General features: G+C 52.8%; 1 protein-coding gene and 1 pseudogene across 1 annotated transcript in view; both read left to right on the forward strand.

The window, feature by feature from the left end:
• Positions 1-3,717: 3,717 nt before the first annotated feature.
• On the forward strand, positions 3,718-6,202 carry LOC119955901 (annotated as a pseudogene).
• Positions 6,203-6,771: 569 nt separating this feature from the next.
• slc6a8 (solute carrier family 6 member 8) overlaps positions 6,772-21,693 on the forward strand; it is a 36,025-nt gene continuing 21,103 nt past the window's right edge. The window contains exons 1-2 of the mRNA XM_038782560.1: positions 6,772-6,899; positions 19,117-19,249. Coding sequence (XP_038638488.1) covers positions 6,772-6,899; positions 19,117-19,249 — 261 coding nt within the window. The remainder of the gene's footprint in view (positions 6,900-19,116; positions 19,250-21,693) is intronic.

Raw genomic sequence — 21,693 nt, forward strand, 5'->3', positions numbered from 1 at the left:
TTCTGCACTGTAAATTCTATGATTCTAACCCAGTTCCTTATAAACCTAAGCTGAGAGGCTAGTTGGTGCAGTTTAATATCCAGGGCCCCCAAACCAACACCCCCCCCCCCCCCAAACCAACACCCCCCCCCCCCTCCCCACACACACACCCCTTGGAACCTGAGAGCTGCAACTTGATCAGGATAGTGGATCCATTGTTTATAACATCCCACCCTTCCCTGGACGTGGGAAAGGTTCCAGTGGATTGGAAGACTGCTAAAGCGACGCCCTTATTCAAAAAGAGAGGGAGGCAGGATGTGGGAAATGACAGACCTGTCAGTTTAACATCCCTCGTTGGGAAACTGTGAGAATCCATTGTTCAGGAAGTAATATCAGGACATCCGGAAAGTCAGAACGCTAACCGTCAGACTCGGCGTGGTTTTATGGAGGGAAAATCATGTTTGACTAATTCGCTTCAGTTCTTGGAGGATCTAACAAGCCAATTGGATAATGGGGATCCTGTAGATGTAGTATATCTGGACTTCCGGAAGGTGTTTGATAAGGTGTCGCATAGAAGGTTAACACACCAGGTTAGATCGCGTGGGGTCAGGGGTGATTTATTCACTTGGATTGAAGACTGGCTGACGGACAGAAGGCAGAGAGTCGGGATAAATGGGTCTTTTCTGGATGGCAACATGTAACTAGTGGAGTGCCACAGGGCTCATGGGTCCCAGCTATTTACAATCTATATTAACGACTTAGATACAGGGATAGAAGGGTCTATAGCCAAATTTGACACTAAAATAGGCAGGACAATAAGTTGCGGCGAGGAAATAAGTTTAGAAATGGATATCGATAGGTTATGAGAGTGGGCCAAGGGGCAGCGCGGTGGCCTAGTGGTTAGCACAACCGCCTCACGGCGCTGAGGTCCCAGGTTCGATCCCGGCTCTGGGTCACTGTCCGTGTGGAGTTTGCACATTCTCCCCGTGTCTGCGTGGGTTTCGCCCCCACAACCCAAAAATGTGCAGAGTAGGTGGATTGGCCACGCTAAATTGCCCCTTAATTGGAAAAAATAATTGGGTAATCTAAATTTATAAAAAAAAAATGAGAGTGGGCCAAAATGCGGCAGATGGAGTTTAATGTTGATAAGTGTAAGGTCACCCATTTTGCTTGGAAAAATGCGACGTAGTTGCCTTTGAGACAGTTCAGAGGAGGTTCACGAGATTGATTCCAGAGATGAGGGGGTTTGTCTTCTGAAGAGAGATTGAGCAGTTTCGGCCCTGACTCCCTCGAGTTCAGAAGAATGAGGGGCAATCTAATTGAGCTGTACAAGGTATTGACAGAGTAGACGTGGTGCAGATGCTTCCTCCGGTCGGGTAATCGAGAACAAGAGGCACAGTTTTAGGATAATACTTCAATTATTTACGTGTTCAATGTCCATCACAAATTGAATCTATCTGGATTTCCTCTGTGTCTTGTCAACTTTCTAAGCACTGGTTGAACTCGTGTGAGTTTGATTTGCTTTCTACCGTCTCTGAAGATGGTTCTTGCTGTGTTTCTGCGATTCGCGCATCTTCAGCTTGTTCCGTTTCTGTGTGCTGAGGTGGCGTCTGTTCAGTGGTCCGGAGATTGCGTTCTGAAACTAGGGGTTGCTGAGCCTTCAGCAAGGCCCGAAAGGGAAAATCCTGGAAAATCTCAGCAAGTCTGGCATCTGTAGGGAGAGAAAAGAGCTGACGTTTCGAGTCCGATGACTCTTTGTCAAAGCTAACAGACAGAGAAAGTGGGAAATATTTATACTGTGGTGGAGTGAGAATGAAAGATGGGTCATAGCCACGGAAACCCAGGGAAACCGGGTGCTAATGGCCACAGAAACCAGGGGGAAAGAGTGTTAATGGCAGTCCCCAGGGAGGACAAAAGATGTGAAAGGTCAAACAGCAGAGAAACTAACATCAGAGGGTGAATAAAGATGTGGGGGGAGGGGAAGGGGGAAGCAAAGAGGAGAAAGGTGCAGGAAAGGTGGATAAGATTTGGGGGGGGGGGGGAAATTAAATGTATATTAAGAAAGAAAGAAATGGTAAAAGATAGTTAAAATGAAATGAAAACAAATGGGTCGAGGTGGGGTAGAGCTGATCATCTGAAGTTGTTGAATTCGATGTTGAGGCCGGAAGGCTGTAGCGTGCCTAACCGGAAGATGAGATGTTGTTCCTCCAGTTTGCGTTGCGCTTCACTGGAACATTGCAGCAGGCCAAGAACAGACATGTGGGCATGGGAGCAGGATCTTGTGTTAAAATGGCAAGCAACAGGAAGGTCAGGGTCCTGAATGCGGACAGACCGAAGATGCTCAGCAAAGCGATCACCCAGTCTGCGTTTGGTCTCTCCGAGATAGAGGAGACCAAATTGGAAGAGATGCAAGTGAAACGCTGCTCAACCTGGAATGAGTGTTTGGGGCCTGGGATGTTAAGGATGGAAGAGGTAAAGGGGCAGGTGTTACACCTTCTGCGATTGCATGGGAAGGTGCCATGGGTGATGGGAGAGGTACTGGGTATGGTGGAGGAGTGGACTAGATTATCTCGGAGGGAACGGTCCCTGGGGAATGCTGACAGAGGGAGTGAAGGGAAGATGTGTTTGGTGGTGGCATCACGCTGGAGTTGGCGAAAATGGCGGAGGATTATGTTTGCATAGGGAGGCTGGTGGGATTACACTCTTTCCCCTTGGTATCTGTGGCCATTAGCACCCGGTTTCCCTGGGCTTCTGTGGCTATGACTCATCTTTCATTCTCCACAGTATAAATATTTCCCACTTTCTCTGTCTGTTAGCTCTGACAAAGAGTCATCGGACTCGAAACGTTATAACATAGAACATACAGTGCAGAAGGAGGCCATTCAGCCCATCGAATCTGCACCGACCCACTTAAGCCCTCACTTCCACCCTATCCCCGTAACCCAATAACCCCTCCTAACCTTTTTGGTCACTAATGGCAAATTATCGTGGCCAATCCACCTAACCCGCACGTCTTTGGACTGTGGGAGGAAACCGGAGCACCCGGAGGAAACCCACGCAGACACGGGGACAACGTGCAGACTCCGCACAGACAGTGACCCAAGCCGGGAATCGAACCCGGGACCCTGGAGCTGTGAAGCCACAGTGCTAACCACTATGCTACCGTGCTGCCCAGATGCTGCCAGACTTGCTGAGATTTTCCAGCATTTTCCCTTTCGTTTCAGATTCCAGCATCCGCAGTAATTTGCTTTTTTTCTTCAGTGGGGCTACCCTGTTTCTTTGTCGAACTAGCCCTTCATCGGTGGCGACGATGTAAGACTGCGGACCCGCTGGGTTGTATTACCTTTGCACACCTCAACATCCACCTGCATCAGGATCTTCTACCCTGGCTGTGTCATTCTTTGCTAATGGTTGCAGACATCTTGTAGATCTGCCATATTTCTTCTGCCTCCTTTTTTGAAATGTGAGCTCCTTCACGTTTCCGATTTTGGTTCCTGTGAAATATATATGAAACGTAAGGTGGTTCTGAGTTGCCGATCCATCAACAATTGTGATGGTGATAGCCCATTAATCGAATGTTGTGATATTTGGAGCAGGATCCCTTTGGCCATCCCTCGCTGAGATATTTTATGACCCTTTGTAGCAATTCATCCTTCTTGGTTTCTTAGTTTTGATTTCGCGCCGGACACTGGAAGTGTTTGCGTCACAAGATTCACGTGTACTCGCACACCGTCATCCATGCGTTCTGCCACCATATCCGCAGCCTGTGAGAGCCCTTCAGCGACTACGGTAAGTTTTTCAGGAGTAGAAATGAGATTGAAATCGTACCTCTGGAGTTTCATCCTTTGTATTCTCGGTGACATCACATTTAAATTCTTTCTTATGAACATAGAACATACAGTGCAGAAGGAGGCCATTCGGCCCATCGAGTCTGCACCGACCCACTTAAGCCATCCTATCCCAATAACCCCTCCTAACCTTTTTGGTCACCGAGGGCAATTTATCACGGCCAATCCACCTAACCCGCACGTCTTTGGACTTGTGGGAGGAAACCGGAGCACCCGGAGGAAACCCACGCAGACACGGGGGAGGACGTGCAGACTCCGCACAGACAGTGGCCCAAGCCGGGAATCGAACCTGGGACCCTGGCGCTGTGAAGCCACAGTGCTAGCCACTGTGCTACCGCGCTGCCCGCGGTCAATGATCTGTTTCAGCCAAGAATGTTGGTCGCCCATATACGCAATCGTGGAATTTGTTGAACCGTTGATCAGATCTAAACCTGCTTTCTCGATCTGAGCGTATCTCTGCTCTGTGTCAGTCAGTGACCTCGAAGCCTGTGCAAGCGGAAGCCAATTTTCGTTATTGACTTTTTGCAATAACCCGGCTCCCGACCCATCATTCGACACATCGGTCGATATTTTAGTCTTTCTTGTCAGGTCAAAAAACGTCAGCACTGGAGTCAATGCTTCCTGTAGCATTCGCCACTTTTTTGCTCGTGTCCGTCAGACCATTGGAAAACAGAATCCTTTCTGATTATTTCCCCCAAGCGGCATGTTTAATATCGCCTTTATCTTCTCCTGGTCTGGTTGTGCACCTCGAGCAGACAGTTTGTCTCCCCAGAATGTAATCTCTTCAACAAACTGACTTCATTTAACCTGAGGCCAGACTTTTTTCAGCTTCGATGAGCCTATCGCCGTGCTCTTCTTTTGTTGAACCCCCAAATAATACCGTATGGCACTTTGAGGAAACAGTATCCCCCGAACGGAGTGCTGGGGGTTCACAGCTTTGTGCTCGCCTCGTTCAACTCGAGTTGCCAATAGCCCTGCGATGCCTCTAGCTTGCTGTCGCTCCTGACCTCTCACACGCCATCTCTTCCCGTTTCAGAATTAGATCCTCGCTTTACATTGAAGTTGAGGCCTTTGGGATCCATGCCGATTCTCAAGTCATCGTTTCGTTTCTTCCACGCAGATTGTGGAGTTCACCCAATCCGTTGGTCCTTCAGTTCGTTTTATCGCCCCCAGATTTGTCATCCTCTCCAGTTGGTGGGCGTATGACTGGTTAAGGATTCTCTTTTAACCGGATCCGATAAGTGAATGGCAAAACTCTGAATCATAGAACAGTACAGCACAGAACAGGCCCTTCGGCCCTCGATGTTGTGCTGAGCAATGATCACCCTTCTTAAACCCACGTAACCCGTATACCCGTAACCCAACAATCCCCCCATTAACCTTACACTACGGGCAATTTAGCATGGCCAATCCACCTAACCCGCACATCTTTGGACTGTGGGAGGAAACCGGAGCACCCGGAGGAAACCCACGCATACACGGGGAGGACGTGCAGACTCCACACAGACAGTGACCCAGCCGGGAATCGAACCTGGGACCCTGGAGCTGTGAAGCATTGATGCTAACCACCATGCTACCGTGAGGCCCCAATCCTTGAAATATTTCTGGAAACGCTTCAATGATTGAATCCACTGATGTACTTTACGTGGTTACAGCACAGTCAGCACTGTATACTCTTTTTACCAATTCGAGTGCTTCACAGGCTTCCACTCCCAGCAGTGATTCACGCTCAGCCCCTACAATAGAAAACTTCACTTTATGCACGTTATTCTTTACCCTGACCTCTAGCTCGCATACTCAATTCTTTTGCCATTATAATCCTTCAGAAGACCCACGGCCGCCATAACGGGAGCTGTTGTCAATGCTTCCCGTAGCATTCGCCACTTTTTTGGGAGCTGAACATTACAGCTGCTAAGGAAATTTAAGTCGGCAGTGGCAGAAAAGCAATCATTATCTTTGTGCCAGTACCCCAACTGAAGTCTTTTCAGAAGATCCAGGCGCGACTTGTTCGAGAGCTTGAAAGGAAACTCAGTGGTAAACACGTCGTCTTCATTGCACAGAGGAGAATTCTGCCAAAACCAACCAGAAAAAATAGAAACAAGAACAAGCAGAAGCGCCCCAGAAGCCATACGTTGACTGCTGTGCATGATGCTGTTCTTGAAGACTGGGTTTTCCCGAGCGAAATTGTGGGCAAGAGAATCCGTGTGAAACTGGATGGTACAAGGCTCATCAAAGTTCATTTGGACAAGGCACAACAGAACAATGTAGAACACAAAGTGGATACATTTTCTGCTGCCTACAAGAAACTAACTGGCAAAGATGTTGTATATGAATTCCCAGAGTTCCAACTGTAAATTGTTCAGAATGGCTTAAATTAAAAAAAAACATAATCCTTCAAAAGAATCGTTTAATTCAAAACGATTTAATTTTCATTTCATGTCCGATAAACTTATAAGATTAGCTCTTGCTCCCGTGTCAAGTTTAACACTGACTAATGCTTAATTAATCATTGGAGGAACTGTCCAGTTATCTCCCTGAACAATTGTATTTGAATTGCTATTACTGCAGATTCGCTGTGAAGACTTTTCAGCTTGCATCCCGTTATAATGTTTATCTTCACTAGAAATAACATCAATAAAAACTGTGCTTTCCAGATTTATCACTTCAACCACGTTGATTGATTTATGTATTTCTGATTTTTTTTATTCGAAAAACATTGTTTTGCAAAGTGATTCTTGCCTTTGCGTTTAGCACTCACCTTTCCCAATGCTGGACATTGCCTTTGCAAATACTTGTTGCCGCATCGTTTGCACAAAATGGTGGAATCGGGTATTCGTTTAAAATGGCCACCGCTGTTGGGACCATGCTTTGCCTTAGGGTTGATTTTTGAGCCAAAATTCTTTAGGTTTAGGGTGCTAATCTGTTGCGCAGCTAGCTCGCTGGCATGGCAAATTTTAATGGCATCATCGAGCTGGAGTTCATTCTCGCTCAACGATCTTTCACAAACATTGCTAATCCCAAACACAATCTGATCTTGGATTGTGGACGCTTTGAGCCTTTAACCTCAAGTCTGTTAGGAAGCTGTCAAACGATTCACCTGCCTGTTGTGTGCGCATTCGAAAAACATACCTTTTTTTTGGGTGTACAATGTTGATCAAATTTTTTCATCACCTCATCAAAATTATTTTTATTAGCTTTGCTATCAAATATGACGGTATGAAAGATTTCTATTGCTTGTGGACCTGCTCCGGTGAGCAGCAACGCTGTTCTCTGTTCTTCAGTCTGTGCCTGAAGACCTAGAGCTGCCACATAGAATGTGAATTGATGTTTGAAAGTGGGCCAATTTGCATCTACATTACCCGTGAATCGAAGCTGGTGTGATGTCTTCAAACCTTCCATCATTGACTTTGATGGCTTAGTCGGGCGTTGAGTTATATTCTGTCAGTACTTTTTGTAGTTAGCAGAAAAATGTTTTTCTTCTTTTCCTTGGTACCTAGGTCCTTGGTCTTCTTATATCTGCAAAAGCAAGCCTGGTACCATGTGAGATCTTCAAAGGTCACCCTGGTACCATGTTATATTCTGGTGTTTGGCCGGACATAATTACTGCACTAGAGGATGTCTAATTTGTGATGAGTTAAATGTTTATTGTTAATTAATAACATGAGTCAGGTAACAATACGAAAACTATCAAAATCTACTATTTATAAATTACTATTGTCTAGGAGCTACTACAAATGTGACTATTCACTACGACAGCTATCTCCAAACTCCCTGTGGTAACAGTGTCACATGGTTGTTCTTTGCTGCCACCTGCTGGTTGGAGGTCATATCTATTAATATTTACATGATTGCTTATGCATTTCATCACAGGGGCCATCTCTGAAGGCCAAAATTCTCAGATCTATAACCATTCATCACCACAGCCATCAATGGCCTGAGTTATAACATTTGAACCCATTTAACATATTCCTCACCCATTGCAAATCTCCACAATGTATACACCAGGTCATCCCATTCCACCTTGTCAAAAGCTATCCAAGGACAGAATCACGGAATATTTCAATCACAGAAGAGGCCCTTTGGCCCAGTGAGTTTGCACCAACGCTTTGGAAAACACCTGACCTGCCTACCTAGCCCCTATTGGCCAGCACTTGGCCCATAGCCTTGAATGTTATGAGGTGCCAAGTGCTCATCCAGGTACTTTTAAAGGGTGCGAGGCAACCCGGCCCTCCCACCCTCCCAGGCCGTGCGTTCCGGACCCTCACCACCCTCTGGGGATAAAGGTTTTTCCTCAAATCGCTCCGAAACCTCCTGCCCTTCGCCTTGAACTTGTGTCCCCCTCGTCACTGACCTTTCAACTCAGGGGAACAGCTGCTCCCTATCCACCCTGTCCACGCCCCTCAGAATCTTGTCCACCTCGATCAGGTCGCCCCTCAGTCTTCTCTGCTCCAGCGAAAACAACCCAAGCCTATCCAACCTCTCCTCATAACCTCAATGTTCCATCCCAGGCAACATCCTGGTGAATCTCCTCTGCACCCCCTCCAGTCCAATCACATCCTTCCTATAATGTGGTGACCAGAATTGCACACGGTACTCCAGCTGTGGCCTCACCAAAGTTCTATACAACTCCCAACATGACCTCCCTGCTTTTGGAATCTATGCCTCGATTGATAAAGGCAAGTGTCCCACATGCCTTTTTCAGCTCCCCATTAACCTGCCCTTCTGCCTTCCGAGATCTATTTACAACGTGCCAAGATCCCTTTATTCCTCGGAACTTCCCAGTGTCAGGCCATTCATTGAATACTTCCTTGTCATAGGGACAGCATGGTGGTTAGCACAATTGCTTCACAATCGATTCCCGGCTTGGGTCACTGTCTGTGTGGAGTCTGCACGTCCTCCCTGTGTCTGCGTGGGTTTCCTCCGGGTGCTCCGGTTTCCTCCCACAGTCCAAAGACGTGCAGGTGAGGTGGATTGGCCGTGCTAAATTTCCCTTAGTGTTGGGTGCGGTGACTGGGTTGTGGAGATGGGGTGGGGGGGGTGTGGGTTTGGGCAGGGTGCTCTTTCAAAGAGCCGGTGCAGACTCGATGGGCCGAATGGCCTCCTTCTGCACTGTAAATCCTATGATCACTCCTTCCGGGGTGCATTACCTCACACTTTTCAGGGTTAAATTTAATCTGCCATTGTTCTGCCCATTTGACCATCCGTCTATATCTCCATGTAACCCGCAACCTCGTTGTCAACCACTCGGCCAAGCTTTGTGTCATCCACAAACTTACTGATCCTAACACCCCCTCTCACACATAGTCATCTATGTCATTTATACAAATGACAAATAATAGAGGAGCCAGCACAGATCCCTGTGGTACGCCACTGGCCACTGGCTTCCACTCACTAAAGCAGCCGTCTGTCACCACCCTCTGTCCCCTACAGTCAGCCAATTTTGAATCCACCTTATCAAGTCACCACTAACTCATCCAACGCCGCTTTTGGAAAACAGTAACCTCTGGACCAGGGGTGGGCAAACTTTTCCGTGCAAGGGCCACATTCAGAAATTCACAATTCACAAAGGGCCGCATAGTATATTAAGTAAAATAATTACTTCACCCGGTTATGATTCTGGGCGCCTCATATAGAACATAGAACAGTACAGCACAGAACAGGCAACTTCGGCCCTCGACGTTGTGCCGAGCAATGATCACCCTACTCAAGTCAACGTATCCACCCTATACCAGTAAGTAACCCAACAGCCCCCCCCCCCCCCCCCCCCCCATTAACCTTAAAAAAAATTTTTTTTTTAATGTTTTTTTTTTAATGACTTGGTGGGCCGCAGAAATACCTTTGGCGGGCCGCATGCAGCCCGAGGGCCGTAGTTTGCCCACCCCTGCTCTGGACACTATCGCCAGAATACCAACCTTTTATGGACCCAGTCTGGTCCCCCCCCCCCCATAAACCCCTCCCCCCCCTCCCCAATGTTCAATGGGCCAATTCCCCCTTAACGCGCCAACACTTCAGACAACAATTCTGTCCGATTGGCCTATGAGGAACCACGTTCCTCCAGGATCTCACCCGCTTTCAGAATCCGAGAGAGAAACATTCACTTCCCGAAGCATCGGTGGCAACAGACCTGCCTCGCCTGAACGACACGCCGATTAACGGATTGATTCACAGGTCCTTAAATTCCCTGTAAAACTCACCCCCCCCCCCCCCCCCCCCCCCCCCCCAAACCATCCGGTCCTGGGTTCCTTGCCCCCTGGGAACTCCCCAATGGCCGTCGCCCGCTTCAGAGAACGGGGCATTAAGGGCGAATCGTTGATCCTCCAAAGGCATAGGAAGCTGGAGGGATGAGATGGAGCGCACCACACGTGCCAGTTCATCTCCAGAGTGGCTGAGCGTATAGAGTTAAGCATAAATATCCCTGAACGCCCTTCCGCCGCCCCTAGAACCCCGAGGGATAGCCCGAGAATCGGCCCCCTCCTTTTAAAACATTTTTTAAAAATTTAACCCGCACATCTTTTGGGGTTTTAAAAAATTCGTTCATGGGACGTGGGCGTCGCAAGCTATGCCAGCTTTTATTGCCCATCCCTAATTGCCCTCTGAGGGGGCAGTTAAGAATGAACCACATGGCTGTGGCTCCGAAGTCACATGTAGGCCAGACCGGGTAAGGACAGCAGATTTCCTTTCCCTAAAGGACGTTATAGATGGGCTTTGCCAACAATCGACATTGGTTTATCTTTAGATAATTTTTTTTAAATTCCAGATTGTTTTGTATTGAATTCAGGGGCGGGGTTCTCCGCGCCCCCCCCCGCTGGGTCGGAGAATCGCCCGGGGGGGGGGGGGGGGGGGGGGGGGTGGTGGGGGGGGGGCGGTGTGAATCCCGCCCCCGCTGGCTGCCGAATTCTCTGGCGCTGGGGATTTGGCGGGGGTGGGAATCACGCCACGCCAGTCGGCGGCCGATGGCAGCAGAACCCCTGCCGATTATCCGGCCCGCGATGGGCCGGGTCACCGGCCGTTTTCGGCCTCTGGGGTCCTCAGGGGGTCTGGGGGTCTGGCTCCGGGGGGGTGCCCCCATGGTGGCCTGGCCCATGATCGGAGCACACCGATCCGCAGGCGGGTCTGTGCCGTGGGGGCACTCTATTCCTCCGCGTCGGCCGCTGAAACAGTCCGCGATGGCTGACATGGAGATGAATCCCCCCCCCCCACGCGCCTGGGCTGGGATGACGCCAGCACACGCTGGCGCTCCCGCGCATGCGCCAACTCGCGGCGGAGACCCTTCAGCGCCGGTTGGCGTGGCGCCAAGCCCCTTCCGCGCTGGCGCTGGCCTAGCCCCTGATGGTGCGGAGGATTCCGCTACTTCGGGGTGGCTCGATGCCAGAGTGGTTCACGCCACTCCTTCGCGCCGGAGTTGCCCGCCCCGTCGGTTTCCGACGAACCCCCCACCCCCCCAGGATTTCTCCATCGTCGCTGGTGGGATTCGAACCTGGATCCAGACAGAAATACTCTGGGTTTCTGGTTTACTAGTCCAGTGACAATACCACAACGCCACACGCAGGCACGGGGAGTCTGTGCAAACTCCACACGGCCAGTGACCTGGAGCTGGGATCAAACCCGGGTCCTCGCCACCTTGAAGTAGCAGTGCTAACCACTGCGCCACTGCGCCGTCCTGTCGGCATTCTCCTTAGTCAAAAAAAAGCCAGGTCTCCTGTCCTGATTCTCACACAGTGTTGTTTGTTTTTAAACATATTTTTATTGGTGTTTTTGACATTTCATATCACACAAGACAAAAAACAAAACTTGTACCGATGAGAATTCATAGCAATTGTAGTATGAGCTATTTTACACCGGATGTGATCTCTCAGTACGCGGGACTCGTCATACCGGTTTAGCTACGGCCATAGGGCAATTGAGTAAGATGTAGACATTGGTAATTTGCAAAGAAACTGTTGCTAAGCGCTTGCCGGGCCAGATTGTGGCCCACAATATGTCCACTGCCTACTCGATCGTGCGGGGCCCGTAGCTAGCTGTGCTTCCCTGACAGGGAGCTTTTATATAGTTACGGTTGGGGGCCCCAGGTGGTCAGCTGTGACTATTGTGCGGCCCTCCCGTTGGTGAAGAGCCGCCATGTTTTGTGGACGCCTCTGATGGCATGTTGTATTTTCTCCAGCTTGAGAAATTCCCCCAGCTCTGGGCTGCGCTGCCGATCGCCCGCCGGGCGGGAGTCTCCGGCGGGCGATCAGGGAGGCAAAGGCCAGGGCGTCGGCCCCTCGCTCCATAAAAACTCTGGCTGTTCCGATACCCTGACGACCGCCACTGGGCGGGCAAGGCACCACCCTCACCCCCCCCCCCCCCCCCCCACAACCCTGGACATGGCCTCGAAGAAGGATATCCAGTACCCGACGGGTCTGGGGCAAGACCAGAACATGTGGGTGCGGTGAGCCGGGCCTCCCTGGCAACGTTCACACTTGTCCCCCACCCCCTGACGCTCATTCTTGTCCTGGTTAGCTGCACCTTCTGCACCGCCTTTAGTTGTGTGAGGCTCAGCCCGGAGCACGTGGAGGTGGTTTGACCTTCGATCCTGAGGCCTTTCCCTATCTCCCTCAACTCACACAATTTGGCCAACTTTAAGACCCCTCTGGCCCCGCTGGGGAGAGGAATGGGGGTGGGGGGGGGGTCAGAAAGGCGGGCGGATGGCCACAGATCACAGTGGTACCGATGGGGTAGGAGGCTACCGATTGTAGGATTGATCTGCAAAGAAATGATCTATTCTAGTGTAGCGTAGAAAGTAGGAGCAGGAGGAGGCCATTCAGCCCTTCGAGCCTGCTCCACCATTCATCATAGCTGATCATCCAACTCAATAGCCTAATCCCGCTTTCCCCCCCCAAATCCTTTGATCCCCTTTGCCCCAAGTGTTGTATCTAACGGCTTTGGAAAACATACAGGGCGAGATTCTCCCATATGGGGAGAAATCGTAAGGCTGGCGTCAAATCCGGGCGGGTTTGACGCCAGCCCCCCCCCCCTTCCCGACCGGGAACCGATTCTGGTCCCCGGTCGGGGCTAGCAGCCCGACGCCGTAAGCTCCGGCATCACGGGCTTAACGAATTTCGTTAAGCCCGCTTGCCCGAGTTAGCGCCGGCTGATGCGTCATATGACGTCAGCCGCGCATGCGCGGATCGGAAGACTCCAACCCGCGCATGCGCGGATGACGTCATCGCGTATTTGCGCGAAACCCGCGCATGCGCGGGCCGGGATGCCCCTCAGCCGCCCCGCGAATGGATACTGCGGGGCGGCGGAAGGACAAAGAGTGCGCGGGCATCGGGCCCGCTGGGCACCGATCGCGGGCCCATGGCACCCTTGGCACGGCCGTGGTACTGCCGTGCCAATCGGTGCCATGGTTATGAAATGCGAGTGTTTACGGCCGTTTTTACGAACGGCCAGACCAGGTGTGTTTGCCGTTTGTAAAAACAGCCGTAAAGGGCTGGGAACTCGGCCCATCGGCCAGCTGTGAATTGCTGCTGGCCGTAAAAAAACGGCGGCAGCGATTCGTGTCGGGAGTCGGGCATGGAGGGGGGGGAGAATAGCGGGAGGGCGTCGGAACAGCGTGGCCGTAAAATTTTACGAGCCACGCTATTCTCCGCACCGTCGGGAGTGCGGAGAATCTCGCCCACAATGTTTTGGCCTCACAGGCTGACCACTCTCAGGGTGAAGACATTTCTCCTCACCTCAGTCCGAAATGGTCTACCCCGTATCCTCAGACTGTGACCCCTGGTTCTGGACACTCCAACGGGAACATCCTTCCTGCATCTACCCTGTCCAATTCTGTTAGAACAGTGACAGCCGTGTGTACCATCTACAAGATGTGCTGCAGCAACTCACCAAGGCTCCTTAGGCAGCACCTTCCAAACCCACGACCACTACCACCTAGAAGGACAAGGGCAGCAGATACCTGGGAACCCCACCACCTGGAGGTTCCCCTCCAAGCACTCAATATATCGGCCGTTCCTTTACTGTCAACTGGGGCAACATCCTAGAAATCCCTCCCTAACAGCACAGTGGGTGTACCTACACGTCAAGAACTGCAGCGGTTCAAGAAGGCAGCTCCCCGCCACATTTGGGAGGGGCAACTCGGGATGGGCAATAAATGCTGGATGCCCGCATCCCGTAAATGAATTTTAAAAAACTTTTCAGAGAACATCGAAGGAGGCCATTCGGCCCATCGAGTCTGCACCGACCCACTTAAGCCCTCACTCCCACCCCATCCCCGTAACCCAATAACCCCTCCTAAACTTTTTTGGACACTAAGGGCAATTTATCATGGCCAATCCACCTAACCTGCACGCCTTTGGACTGTGGGAGGAAACCGGAGCACCCGGAGGAAACCCACGCAGACACGGGGAGAACGTCCAGACTCCGCACAGACAGTGACCCAAGCCGGAATCGAACCTGGGACCCTGGCGCTGTGAAGCCACAGTTCTGTCCACTTGTGCTGCCCTTTTAGAACATAGAACATACAGTGCAGAAGGAGGCCATTCGGCCCATCGAGTCTGCACCGACCCACTTAAACCCTGTCTTCCACCCTATCCCCATAACCCAATAACCCCTTCTAACCTTTTTTTTGGACACTATGGGGCAATTTAGCACGGCCAATCCACCTAACCTGCACGTCTTTGGACTGTGGGAGGAAACCAGAGCACTCAACTACTTCCTGCGGTGACTATTTCCACAGGCCGAACACTCTCTGGGTGAAGAAATGTCTCCTCACCTCAGTCCGAAATGGTCTACCCCGAATCCTCAGACTGTGACCCCTGGTTCTGGACACCCCCCCCCACCATCGGGAACATCCTTCCTGCATCTACCCTGTCCAGTCCTGTTCGAATTTTATAGATGTCTCTGAGATTCCCCCCTCATTCTTCTGAAGTCCAGTGAAGACAACCCCAACGGACTCGATCTCTCCTTGTACGTCATTTCCACCATCCCAGGAATCCGCCTGGTAAACCTTCGCCGCGCTCCCTCTAGAGCAAGAACATCCTTCCTCAGAGAAGGAGACCTAAACTGTACACAATACTCCAGGTGTGGCCTCACGTTGTTGAGCGACTGACAAAAATGTAAATTCTTCACCTGTGGGATGTAAATTTTCCCACAAGTGGAAACACCTCCTGACACATTGACGCTAACTCACTCGCGGGAAGCTAAAAAAAAAACTCTGAAAAAGCCTCAAATGTTTTTGGGCTGGCTGGGGGGCCCGGGGAAGGGGGGGTTACTGCCCGGGGCGAGGGCAGTGATGGGGCACGACTTGATGCCAAGTCCATGGATTCGGGGTGTCCCTATCGGGATCCTGGTAGGTTGGCTCGGACCGCCATGGCCGCAGTCTGTGTTAACCTCGGTGAGCCTCTGGGCAACCGGGGGCCCGCCCAGGCCACCCCCCTCTGGACATCAAGGGCGTGGCCAAACATCCATCGGGGTGTTGGCACTTCTCCGAAGGGGCTGCCCCACTGCTGAAGAAGCAGGGGATCAGCAGAGCTCACCCCAACCAGAGGGCACTCCCCGGTCCTCTGCCCCACTCAGGGCAGAGGCCTCACCAGTGACCTCCCCCCCCCCCCAACCCTCCGGATCACCCCCTCATGGTGAGGCTGGCAGAGCTGGCTGCCCCTGCCGCCTCCTCCCAGGCCCTGTCCGGGAGGGCGGGCCCCGATTTTACAGCCCACCCTGGGGGAGAAGGCATCCCTCTGCTCCTCGCTGCCATGGAGCTGTGGACCCACACGGACTGCTGAAAGACTTCGTATACCGCCCTCGGAGAATAAAGGCTGCCGTAATTCGCTCCAGCTGCCTTGAGCTGCTCACGAACATTATTACCAATCCCAGAATCCTTGGCGGTAAATCTCGGCCTTGTTTTTTTTTTTTAAATTTAGCGTACCCAATTATTTTTTCCAATTAAGGGGCAATTTAGCATGGCCAATCCACCTACTCTGCACGTTTTTTTTTTGGGTTGTGGGGGCGAAACCCACGCAGACACGGGGAGAATGTGCAAACTCCACACGGACAGTGACCCAGAGCCGGGATCGAACCTGGGACCTCGGCGCCGTGAGGCGGTGGTGCTAACCACTAGGCCACCGTGCTGCCCAATCTCGGCCTTGTTGACATGGAATTGAAGTGCCCAGCTTATGGAAATGTGGGAGCCGGCGCTCAGAAAATCTCAACGGGCGCCTTACCGTCGACCGCACCCGGGGGACCGACGACCCCGACGTCCTTCTTCAGGCATCGGTCCTCTGGATCCTCCAGGAATGCCGGACATATTGTGTAATAATAATAATCCTTATAGTCACCTTTATTGACACAAGAAGGCTTACATTAACACTGCAACGAAGTTACTGCGCATGGCCTGTTTTCCAAGGACTGAGCGCCGGCTTCAGCCGAGGGAACAACATTCCCGACATTCCCTTCTTTCCCTCCGTTTCCTCGAGCCCACCCCATTGCTTCTGACTGTCCCCTTTTATAACTGTGTAGAACCTTAGTGAATGAAAATGAAATGAAAATCGCTTATTGTCACGAGTAGGCTTCAATGAAGTTACTGTGAAAAGCCCCTAGTCGCCACATTCCGGCGCCTGTCCGGGGAGGCTGGTACGGGAATCGAACCGTGCTGCTGGCCTGCTGGGTCTGCTTTAAAAGCCAGTGATTTAGCCCAGTGAGCTAAACCAGCCCTTGAGGCCGCACTTGGAGTATAGTGTGCAATTCTGGTCGCCACACTACCAGAAGGATGTGGAGGCTTTAGAGAGGGTGCCGAAGAGATTTACCAGGATGTTGCCTGGTATGGAGGGCATTAGCTGTGAGGAGCGGTTGGATCAACTCAGTTTGTTCTCACTGGAACGACGGAGGTTGAGGGGCGACCTGAGAGAAGTCGACAAAAGTACGAGGGGCATAGACAGACTGGATAGTCAAGAGACTTTTCCCCAGGGTAGAGGGGTCAATTACTAGGGGGGCATAGGTTTAAGGTGCGAGGGGCAAGGTTTAGGGGAGATGTGCGAAGGAGGGTTTTGACACAGAGGGTAGTGGGTGCCTGGAACTCGCTGCCGGAGGAGGTGGTGGAAGCAGGGACGATAGTGACGTTTAAAGGGCATCTTGACAAATACATGAATAGGATGGGAATATTTGGATTGGATTTGTTTATTGTCACGTGTACCGAGGTACAGTGAAAAGTATTTTTCTGCGAGCAGCTCAACAGATCATTAAGTACATGGGACGAAAAGGGAATAAAAGAAAATACATAATAGGGCAACACAAGGTACACAATGTAACTACATAAGCATCGGCATCGGGTGAAGCATACAGGGGTGTAGTGTTAATGAGGTCAGTCCATAAGACGGTCGTTTAGGAGTCTGGTAACAGCGGGGAAGAAGCTGTTTTTGAGTCTGTGGTGAATTCATACTGTATTGTATTATATAGTATTATGCCCCTGTGGGCTCTGTCTGTGAGCCGTTGCGCGGCTCTGCCCATAGGGGGAGATGAGGAGCTTGTACAGGGCTCCTCCCTTGGCTCCGCCCATGGCCCCTCCCACTACCGGAAGTATAAAGAGCTGCAGCCGTGTGAGCCTGCCCTCAGTTCTTCTGGTCGCAGGCAGGCTCAGTTGTAAGACTATTAAAACCACAGTTTACTTCCAATCGTGTTCCGAGCGAATTGATGGTCACGTCAGAGTCTATTCCTTTCTTGAAGTTCCTTGCGGTCCTGGGCCGAGCAGTTGCCATACCCAGGCTGCGATGCAGCCCGATGGGATGCTTTCTGTGGTGCATCTGTAAAAGTTGGTAAGGGTTAATGTGGACATGCCGAATTTCCTTAGCTTCCTGAGGAAGTATAGGCGCTGTTGTGCTTTCTTGGCGGTAGCGTCAACGTGGGTGGACCAGGACAGATACGGAGGGATACGGACCCCGGAAGTGTAGAGGATTTGAGATTAGATGATTGGCGCAGGCTTGGAGGGCTGATCATCTGCGTTCTGGGCTTTATTAGCTGGGCCATGGAGGAGGTGATGCTGAATTTATACAAGACTCGAGTTGGTCCTCAGCTGGAATATTGTGCACAGTCCTGGGCACCCACACTAACGGAGGGATGTGACCACAGAGGAGGGAGTGAGGGAGAGGTTCACAAGAACGGTTCCAGTGAAAATGAAAATCGCTTATTGTCACGAGCAGGCTTCAACGAGTCCTCGTGGGGGGGGTGGGCTCAGGGGGATCCGGCCCCTGGGGGGGGGGGGGGGCCTGGCCCACGATCGGGGCCCACCCATCTGCGGGCGGGCCTGTGCTGGGGGTCACTCTCTCCCTCCGCGCTGGCCTGTGTAAAGCTCCGTCGTGGCCGGCGCGGAGAAGAATCCCCCTGTGCATGAATCCCGCCAGCGGTTATGGGAACACGCCGGCGCCCCTGCGCATGCGCCAACTCGCGCCGGCCGGCGGAGGCCCTCTGGGGCCAGTTGGCGTGCCACCAATCGCTCCAGCGCCGGCCTAGCCCCCGGCGACGCTCGTTTGGAGGGCTGGTGTGAAGACGATGGCTGAATGGTCTCCTTTTGCACTGCAACACATCCTGCAATTTTGTGAAAGATCAATCCAATTTGGTTGCTCCTCTCCCCCCTCATAGTCCTGCAAATATTTCCTCTTCCAGTATTTCTCCAAGTCCACCCCCCCCCCCGCTTTTTTTTTGAGGGTGAATCTGCTGCCTCCGCCCCTTTCGGGCAGCCCTCCCAGATCACAACAACTCGCTGCGTCTGAAATAAAAATTCTCCTCATCCTCCCCCCCTCCCCCTCCCCCTGGTTCTTTCGCCGAAGGCCCTCGCTTGGGATTTGTTGCTGAGGGGAAATGTGGAGGGTAGGAAAGAGGAGGTGTGGGGGAGGGGGTGAGAGGGTAAGAGAGTAAACAGTGATTGCCAGGAATTTGAGGGTGGGCGGAATCATGCCCGCTGGGGGCCGCGAGAGAGAGAGAGAGGGGGGGGAGGGGGGTGTTGGGAATGGCGAGCGGGTTTAGGAGTTGGGGCCTAGGATTGGGGCCTACTTCCTGCCACATCCGCTCAGCACCCCCTCAAGTGCCCAGCTCCTCCCGGCCCACCACTCCCTGGGTCAGGGGCAAGTTAGATCAGCTGAGGGGGGGGGTGGGGGGGGGGGGGGAATGGGGTGTCAGACGGGGGGGGGGGGCGCAGCCTTGGCAGAGGGAGGGGCCCTCGCCTGCGCGTTGACGCGAGGTGCACTGCGTTGCTCAACGGGGTCTTTGTTGGTGATGACACTGAGAGCCCAGGCTGACTCTGTGCTCACTCTTACAGGAGAAAGGTGCTTGGCCTCTCAAGTGGGCTGGAGGAGGTCGGGGACATCAGCTGGCAGTTGACCCTGTGCTTGATGGCGACTTGGATTGTGGTCTACTTCTGTGTCTGGAAGGGTGTGAAGACAACGGGCAAGGTAGGGGTGACGCGTTGCTGCTTTGCGTGTGCGGGGTGGGGTTGGGGGGAGCAATTTTACCATGCACATCTTTGGGGCTGTGGGAGGGACCCGGGGGAAACACAATCAGACACGGGGAGAACGTGCAGACTCCACACAGACAGTCACCCGAAGTCGGAACTGAACCTGGGTCCTGGGGCTGTGAGGCAGCAGTGCTAACCACTGTGCCACCGTGCCCCCCCCCCCCCCCCCCCCCCAAATCCCTTCCGGTTCACTCCCACTGTACACAATCCCAATGGACCCAAACCCCTTCCCATTCACTCCCACTGTACACAATCCCAATGGACCCAAACCCCTTCCCATTCACTCCCACTGTGCACAATCCCAATGGACCCAAACCCCTTCCCATTCACTCCCACTGTACACAATCCCAATGGTTCCAAACCCCTTCCCATTCACTCCCACTATGCACAGTCCCAATGGACCCAAACCCCTTCCCATTCACTCCCATTGAGCAGAATTCTACCTCTGTCACTGTATAACACTGGGGTACGGTACTGGTGGGGACGGGTCTGTCACTGTATAACACTGGGGTACAGTACTGGTGGGGACGGGTCTGTAACTGTATAACACTGGGGTACGGTACTGGTGGGGACAGGTCTGTCACTGTATAACACTGGGGTACGGTACTGGTGGGGACAGGTCTGTCACTGTATAACACTGGGGTACAGTACTGGTGGGGACAGGTCTGTCGCTGTATAACACTGGGGTACAGTACTGGTGGGGACAGGTCTGTCGCTGTATAACACTGGGGTACAGTACTGGTGGGGACAGGTCTGTCACTGTACAACACTGGGGTACAGTACTGGTGGGGACAGGTCTGTCGCTGTATAACGCTGGGGTACAGTACTGGTGGGGACGGGTCTGTCGCTGTATAACACTGGGGTACAGTACTGGTGGGGATGGGTCTGTCACTGTATAACACTGGGGTACAGTACTGGTGGGGACGGGTCTGTCACTGTATAACACTGGGATACAATACTGCTGGGGACGGGTCTGTCACTGCATAACACTGGGGTACAGTACTGGTGGGGACGGGTCTGTCACTGTACAACACTGGGGTACAGTACTGGTGGGGACGGGTCTGTCACTGTATAACACTGGGGTACAGTACTGGTGGGGAAGGGTCTGTCACTGTATAACACTGGGGTACAGTACTGGTGGGGATGGGTCTGTCACTGTATAACACTGGGGCACAGTACTGGTGGGGACGGGTCTTATTGAGACAGAGAGGATTATGGGTGGGATTGACGGGGTTGATGCTGAGAAGATGTTTCATCTTGTGGGAGAATCTAGGACCTTGCGACAGTGCGGCGCTCCCTCACTACTGACTCTCCGACAGTGCGGCGTTCCCTCAGCACTGACCTGCCAACAGTGCGGCGCTCCCTCAGCACTGACCCTCCGACTGTGCGGCGCTCCCTCAGCACTGACCTGCCAACAGTGCGGCGCTCTCTCAGCACTGACCCTCCGACTGTGCGGCTCTCCCTCAGCATTGACCCTCCGACAGTGCGGCGCTCCCTCAGCACTGACCCTCCGACAGTGCGGCGCTCCCTCAGCATTGACCCTCCGACAGTGCGGCGCTCCCTCAGCACTGACCCTCCGACAGTGCGGTGCTCCCTCAGCACTGACCCTCCGACAGTGCGGCGCTCCCTCAGCACTGACCCTCCGACAGTGCGGCGCTCCCTCAGCACTGACCCTCCAACAGTGCGGCGCTCCCTCAGCACTGACCCTCCGACAGTGCAGCGCTCCCACAGCACTGACCCTCCGACAGTGCGGCGCTCCCTCAGCACTGACCCTCCGACAGTGTGGAGCTCCCTCAGCACTGACCCTCCGACAGTGCGGCGCTCCCTCAGCACTGACCCTCCGACAGTGCGGCACTCCCTCAGCACTGACCCTCCGACAGTGCGGCGCTCCCTCAGTACTGACCCTCCGACAGTGCGGCGCTCCCTCAGCACTGACCCTCTGACAGTGCGGCGCTCCCTCAGCACTGACCCTCCGACAGTGCGGCGCTCCCTCAGTACTGACCCTCCGACAGTGCGGCGCTCCCTCAGTACTGACCCTCCGACAGTGCGGCGCTCCCTCAGCACTGACCCTCTGACAGTGCGGCGCTCCCTCAGCACTGACCCTCCCACAGTGCAGTGCTCACCCTGCACTGACACCGGGTGTGGCTGGTGTGTGTGTGGGTGGAGGTGGGGGTGTTGTGGCTTGAACCTTTCTTTTAAAAGTGTTTTATTGGGCCTGGTGGGGAATTTCCGAACAGTCATGTACATTGTTTGCCGTGTTTATTTCCTGTATTACATAGAAAGGGTTGTCTTGTCCTTGCCTTATTTTCCCCTATTTACATTCAGCTGTCCTCGGCGGTGGTTCCTCCTGCCCCCCCCCCCCCCCCCCCCCCCTCCCAACCC

The sequence above is a fragment of the Scyliorhinus canicula genome, chromosome 21, assembly GCF_902713615.1.
Source record: "Scyliorhinus canicula chromosome 21, sScyCan1.1, whole genome shotgun sequence".
NCBI lineage: Eukaryota > Metazoa > Chordata > Chondrichthyes > Carcharhiniformes > Scyliorhinidae > Scyliorhinus > Scyliorhinus canicula.